This window comes from Zosterops lateralis (assembly GCF_965231275.1).
Source record: "Zosterops lateralis genome assembly, chromosome: 19".
In the NCBI taxonomy this organism is placed as follows: domain Eukaryota; kingdom Metazoa; phylum Chordata; class Aves; order Passeriformes; family Zosteropidae; genus Zosterops; species Zosterops lateralis.
In genome coordinates, this window is record NC_139779.1 from 5,127,393 (window position 1) to 5,134,115 (window position 6,723).

The following is a 6,723-nucleotide window of genomic DNA, read 5'->3' on the forward strand; positions in this document are numbered from 1 at the left end:
TGGGAGCCACCAGGACTGGGGCCCTGGTGCCCAGCTGGAATGGAGAGTGCCTGGCCCATCCTCTGCCTCCAGCTGTGGCTGTGGGTGCAGAGCTCTGCCCAGGAGCTCGACCCTGAGGGCAGGAATGTCTGCAGGTAGGTGCCATGGGGGTCCCCATTTGTGCCACTCCATCTTCTGGAGTCTCTCAGCAGCCCTGGGGGGTTGTTGTCCATCCCTCCTTCCATGGACAGGGATGTGCAGCCTGGCATGGTGTGGGTGCAGCGGCTGGGGTTGCTGCTGGGGAGTGTGGTTAGGGCCTGTCTGGGCATTTGGGGCATCAGATCCCTTCCCCAGGGTTTATTTCTCATTCACCCTCTGAGTGCAGGGCAACGGGGCAATATGGGACCCTTGGCAAAACTCATCTTGGGGAAATGTCAGTGTAGCAAACCCCAAAGAGCTTTGGGAGTTGACGTCCCCTGTTGCCTCTCCCATTGTCTCCCATCAACGGTGACGCCTTTCATGGCCTTCACTTCGCTGCCTCATTTCTGCACTGCTGCCGAAGCTTGAGCCTCTCCCGGGGCATGGGACACCCGGCAAAGCTCCATGGGGACATTCCCAGCACTTGGGGCAGACCAGCCCCGCCGCCCACTGGGGCTGCAGCCTCCTAAATTTCCTTCTATTTTTCTGGTTTCCTTCCGGAGCGTTGCCCTGGGGGCCGCGCCGCCTTCTCAGCACTGGGGCAAGGATCGCCTGGCCTTGGCCGAGGCCACGAAGCCATCCTGGCCCCCCGGCCCTGGCTGACACCCCCCGGTCTCTCCCGCAGGTTCGCGGCCGGCCCGGCGTGCTGTCCCGGCTGGAAGCAGGACGGGAGGGCGTGCACGGTCGGTGAGTGATGGATGGGGATGAATCTCGAAGCCTGGTCCCCACGTTTATCCGGGCGATGCTCTGAGTGTTGGGGGAAGCCCTGCAGCTCTGTTCCAGCGCTGCCAGTGGGGTCCCGCCCCGTGGGGACCCCCCAGCTGCCGCTGGTGCTGCAGCTGAGCTGGAGGGATGGAGCGGGAAGCGAGATGGGGGTTTCCCTGGGAATGCTCCCTGCGGCAGGTGGGTGGGTGGCAGGTGGGGTGTGAGCCCAGGTTTGGGGGGACCAGAGAGTGCTGAGTGCCTTTCCTGCCACGACAGCCGTGTGCGAGGGAGAGGACGCCTGCAGGGAAGGCGAGGTGTGCGTGAAACCCGGGCTGTGCCGCTGCAAACCCGGCTTCTTCGGCGCAGACTGCAGCTCCCGTGAGTGCCTCCCCCGAGCTCAGCCCCTGTCATCCCCCTTTAAAGCCAGTTGCGTGCTCGAGAGGCTGCCCAGGCTTTTCCCCATGCCGGCTGTGTCCTTTCCCCTCGCAGGCTGCCCCGAGCAGTACTGGGGCCACGACTGCAAGCGGAGCTGCCCGTGCCACCCCAACGGGCGCTGCGACCCCGTGAGCGGCCACTGCACCTGCGACCCCAACCACTGGGGAGGGCTGTGCCAGTTCTCCTGCCAGTGCGGCCCCCACGGCCGCTGCGACCCCCTGACCGGCGCCTGCCACTGCGAGCCGGGCTGGTGGGCACCCAACTGCAAGAAGCAATGCCAGTGCAACCCCTCCACGTCCCAGTGCGACCCCCTGACCGGGCTGTGCCGCTGCCTGCCGGGCTGGTGGGGCAGGAGGTGCAGCTTTAAATGCTCCTGCAACGTGTCGCCCTGCGCGCAGGAGACGGGCAAGTGCGAGTGCCTGCCTGGTTTCTGGGGACCGGCGTGCCAGCGGCGCTGCGACTGCGGGCACGGCTCCTGCAGCCCCGCCACCGGCCACTGCAGCTGCGAGCCCGGCTACCAGGGCAGGAGCTGCCGGGAGCCCTGCCCGGCTGGGAAATACGGATCTCATTGTGTGCACAGGTGAGATGGAAGAGCAGGGGGGGATACAGCAGTGAGATCTTGGGGGAAGTCACTGCGCTCGTGTCTGTCCCTTTGGCTGGGCAGGGAGAGTCCACCTGGGTTTGAGCACCCAAGGTTGGATGAAGCATCAGCGTTGCCCCAAAAGAAACACCTCGGTAATGCCAGCAGACAGTGTTGTCCTACAATCTGGTCATCCTTAGTCCTACTCCCCATGGTGATAAAGCAACACATCCCAACTCAGAATATTCTGTGATTCTGCTTCCCTCCCACTTTCCTGCTACCACAGAGCATTAGGCACTGCTGTGCATTTCCCGTTGGTCCAAAATCATGCTTAATGATTTTGTGGGGTGAAACCTGCATTTTGTGGGGTCAAACCTGCTTTTCAGTGGTACAAGGGTGGGTGTTGTGACCTCAGTGCCTCTCTGCCCACACAGCTGTGGGAGCTGCAAGCGCAGCCAGCCCTGCTCGCCCGTGGATGGCTTCTGCCTGGCCTGCCAGCCCGGCTGGAACGGGACCCTCTGCAAGGATCCCTGTGCTCCTGGATTCCATGGGGAGGGCTGTCTCCAGCTGTGTCCCCGCTGCCAGCACGGGGAGCCCTGTGACCCCCAGACCGGGTCCTGCCTGCGCTGTGATCCCGGCTGGACAGGCCCCAGGTACGCCCAGGGTGAGGCCACTGGGGGTGTCCCTGCTCTGGGGTGCAGCAGCTGATGCTTTGCTCTGTTTTGGCAGCTGCAACATCTCCTGCCCTGTAGGCACCTTTGGTGATGGCTGCCAGTTCCTCTGTCCTGAGTGTGTCTCAGGGAGATGTGACCCTGTGACAGGAGTTTGCATCTGCCAGGCAGGCTACTGGGGAGACAGGTAACGCCAGGAAAATGCTGGGATAATGCTGGGAGTGGGGCAGGGCTGGAGCCTTGCTCTCTCCATGGGCATTTCCCTCCTTTCCTCTCTCTTCCAGCTGCAACGACACCTGTCCTGAGGGGTATTTTGGAGTGAATTGTTCCTCACCCTGCCACTGCTCCCGGGGGACCTGTGACCCTGTGCAGGGTGACTGTGTGCTGAGTAAGATTAACCTCACATTTACTCCTTGGCACTGGGCAAGGGACGGTCCCATCCTCACTGGGGAAGGGGCTGGGATGTGTCCTGGTGTCTCCTGGCCCCACTGGGAGTTGTCAGCTCCTGCTCTCTCCGTGCAGGGCTGTTCTATAGGTGTCACAGCCACAGCACATGCCAGACTCAACCCATCTCCTCACACAGGTTTGAAGGACCACGGAGCCCTTGCAGCTGCCATCCTTGTCCCTCTCCTGCTGCTGCTGCTCTGTGTTATCTGCTGCTGCTGTGGTGCCGGCTCAGCAGATGCCAGAGACAGGTATTTTCTCATATTTTTCAACCTTTGGCACAAAACCCCATCTCCCGTGTCCCTTGATGTCCATCTCTGCCCTGCAGGGCGGCCGTGCCGGACGATGATGTGGTGGCCAGGATGAAGCACCACGTGCAGGGGGTGCTGGCCAACCTCAGTGCTCTCATGCCCTGCTTTAACCTGGGGGGCTCAAAACTTCCCAAAGTCACAGGTGAGCCAAGCAGAGCTGCCGACAGCACTTCTACAAGTGCTGCACTCTGTCGGGGGAGAGCCTGAGCTCCTCTCCCCCGAGCATCCTGGGGTGCTCAAGTTCAGCTGGGTGTCTTCTCCTCCCCAGTTTCCCATCACGACACGGAAATCCCCTTCAACCCCAGCTTCATCGAGCCACCATCGTCTGCGTGGGTTTCAGACAGCTCCTTCTCCTCCTTCGACACCGACAACGAGGGACCCGAGTACTCCGTCCCTCCCAGAGAAGGTGACGCCCATGGCTGCTGCTCCTCCTCCTCTCTGATCACCTCTGGGCTGCCGGGGTCAATTCTGGCCGTGCCAGGATTGTGTGCTTGGCGCAGACAGTGTTTATTTCCTTGCCCTTGTTTTCCTGTCTGCAGGGCTGTGTTTGGCTGCGTGCGATGGGACGTGCCCAGTGGGGCAACCCCATTTCACAACCTCGTCCCTGGGAAACGATCCCAGGGACAATCCTGTTGCATCAGCTCCTGTCCCAGCGTCCCCAGCTATGTCCCCGGGCAGGGTGGCGGCTGTGACAGCCGTAACACGTGTCACCTTGTCCCACAGGCATCCCGCTGCTGGGCGGGGCCGAGCTGCAGGATGGAGCATCCCCCGCTGCCGCTGGCGAGGCGCTCCCGGACCCGTCCGCCTTCGACTCCGAGGACGTCTCGCAGCCTTTCGCCATCCCCCGCACCTCCAGCATCGCCAAGGCCAAGCGACCCTCGGTGTCCTTCGCCGAGGGGACAAAGTTCGGGGCGGCCGAGACCCCCAGCCCCAGCCGGAAGCCCAAGGCGCCGTGGGGCCCGTCCAGGCTGACCCCACCGCCGGGGGATGCGGGGGCCGAGCCCCCCGGCGAGAGCCCGGCCAGCGATTGCTACGAGAACCCCGAGCCCCTCAGCAAGGGGGACGAAAGCCACCGGCCATCGCCTCGGGCCACCCCGGGGGGACGCCGCAGGGTGGTGTCCAGCACCAGGCATGTGGCCCAGAGAGTGGAGGCGCTGGAAGCAGCTGCGAAATCCGGCAGCTGGGAGGGGAAGGGGAAGGAGCCCAATGTCACCACCATCTACATGATGGTGGGAACGGCCGGGCAGGACCCCAAGGCGGAGGGGACTGGCGAGGGACGTGTCCAGGCTGTGCTGAAGCGCCTGGGCAGCTTGCAGAAGGGCAAATGGGCTGCCAAGGAGGAGCCCAAGGTGAGGAGGAGCATGGAGGCCATCCAGAAACCTCCTCGCCGGGCCCTGGCGCAGCGCAGGGACTCGGAGAACAGCTGCCAGCAGAGGGAGAGTGTGCCGGGGGCTCCTGCCGAGCCAGCCACTGGCAAGCAACAGCACACCGCTGCAAAGAGACTGTCCCTCCTCCTCGCATCTCTCTCGTCAAAACCCACCGGTGCCCAGGACGGGGCCAGCGAAACCGCAGGTGCCGCAGAGAAGGGCAAAAGTCCGGAGGAGTTAGTTGGAAGCCTCGAAAGGAAGGGACAGGCTGCCGCGGAGGAAGAGCCGAAATACGAGAACGTGGCCAGCAGCGGTGCTGATTCGCCCTCCGGCCCCGGCAAAGAGCTGCCGGCGGCCCCTCCGGCCACCTGAGCCGGCACCGCCCGGGCTGGGCCCGCGGGGCTCCTCCACCCCAGCCCGGGCAGCCGGAGCCCTCTCCGAGCTGGAGAACCATCGAGCCTTCCTGGTGACCCCCTCCCTTTCCTCCGTGCCGTGGAGCCTCGCTGGGGCCATAGCGGGGACAACCCGTGGGGTTGTGGTGTTTGAGGGCTGTTTTCTGCTCCTCCCCGCCCTACCAGCCCCATTTGTGTCTGCGCAGCCCCAGGGGACAGCGATGCTCTGGACGCTGTGGTGGCACCCTCAGGTTCCTGTCACCACTAGGAACATACCCAAGTCAGGGCTGCTGAGTGCTCAGCTGGGAAATGCGTACACAAAATCCATTCTCATCCCATCGGTTTTCACCTTTCCCTGTCCCAATTCCAGCGATGCAGCTTGGAGCCTCTTGCTGTAAAGGTTCTTCTCGCTGAAGGGGATTATTTTGTGGAGCTGGGCTGAGGAGAGATGATGGGCTGTCACAAACAGCTTCAGAGAAAATTAATTTTAGCTGCTTATCTCAAAGGGTATCTGGGTCTGCTGGGGTTTATCTGTGTGGCTCTGGCTTCTGTGGCAGGCCCTGGCTGCCTTTGCTTCCATGTGAAAAAGTTTGTGGCAGGACACAGGGTGTAATGACAGCTTTTAAAACTCCACACAGTTCCAAGATGCAGGTGTGCAAACGTGGCAGTTGGGCAGTGACCATCAACCTGTGCACCTGGCGCTGTGCTGATAAGGGTGGAAGTTGCCTGGAAAATGGCATTTCCACGGGTGCCCTAAGCTCCTGCCACCTCCCACGCCTCATTCCTGCTGTGAAGGCGGTTGAGATGCCAAAGAGGATTTGTAGAGTGATCTGGTTTTAGATGTATCTAAGTAGTAGAATGTTTTTGTGTATTTTTTTTTCTGTTATTTCGTGTGGTGTGAAAGCCTTGGAATGAAAATTAAATGCCCTTCAGCAGATGGGTTTCCCAGCCACTCTTTGAGTCAAAGATGCAACCAGAAATACTCTCTAGAGCATGGAAACTGTCAGCAGCCTTAGGCTTTCAATTTTTTTTTTTTTTTTTTTTTTTTTTTTTTTTTTTTTTTTTTTTTTTTTTTTTAATTTTCTGGCTCTGATGAATTCTGAATTCTCACTCACTGAGCAGAGCCCAAGACTGGCGTGCAGGAGGAATGTGAGGGGGCTGTGAGTGTCCAGAGCCCCTCTGCTGCAGCCTGCACCTCACGCATCATGTGCAGAGCTCCACATAAATCCTTCTGGTCTGGCACTGCTCAGCTGGGCTTCAGGGTTTGGGGTGTTTCAGAAAACACAGTGGGTTTTGCTTTTTCCCTTTTGCTTTCTGTGGATGCTTCTCCACAGCACAAGGCATCAAATCCCCACAGTCTGACGTGGCTGAAGCTTCCACTTTTGCAGCCAGCACGAAGCACCCTTTCCTGCAGTGGAATCATCTGCTGCTATGATTATAACACCAAATATTCTGGCGTCCAAATAAAACTGCTCATCCTGGCAGGACTGGAGCTGCAGCCTGTTCTGCACAGGCTTGCTTTTGTTTTGACACCGTTTTATGACAGCGGCAGGGACAGTCCCACATTTGATTTATAAGCAGCCATTTTTTTCCCCTAATGGGATGGATATTTTGAGCCTGTGAGCTGAGCAGTGCTGAGCC

General features: G+C 60.3%; 1 protein-coding gene across 1 annotated transcript; it reads left to right on the forward strand.

Annotated features, from left to right (window-relative positions):
* The first annotated feature begins 13 nt into the window (after nt 1-13).
* On the forward strand, nt 14-6,462 carry SCARF1 (scavenger receptor class F member 1). The gene is made up of 11 exons (XM_083875198.1): nt 14-134; nt 803-864; nt 1,159-1,260; nt 1,372-1,897; nt 2,332-2,550; nt 2,627-2,755; nt 2,853-2,956; nt 3,152-3,263; nt 3,341-3,465; nt 3,592-3,729; nt 4,047-6,462. The coding sequence occupies exons 1-11, from the start codon at nt 40-42 to the stop codon at nt 5,060-5,062; spliced, it is 2,628 nt and encodes an 875-aa protein (XP_083731324.1). The 5' UTR covers nt 14-39; the 3' UTR covers nt 5,063-6,462.
* The last annotated feature ends 261 nt before the right edge of the window (nt 6,463-6,723 follow it).

Excerpts from the sequence above, each read along its gene's own strand:
- SCARF1 (XM_083875198.1), top strand. The coding sequence starts at position 40 with ATGGAGAGTGCCTGGCCCATCCTCTGCCTCCAGCTGTGGCTGTGGGTG. Across the intron at positions 2,756-2,852 it reads GCAGGCTACTGGGGAGACAG|CTGCAACGACACCTGTCCTG; the intron begins GTAACGCCAGGA and ends TCTCTCTTCCAG. Across the intron at positions 3,730-4,046 it reads CTCCGTCCCTCCCAGAGAAG|GCATCCCGCTGCTGGGCGGG; the intron begins GTGACGCCCATG and ends CTTGTCCCACAG.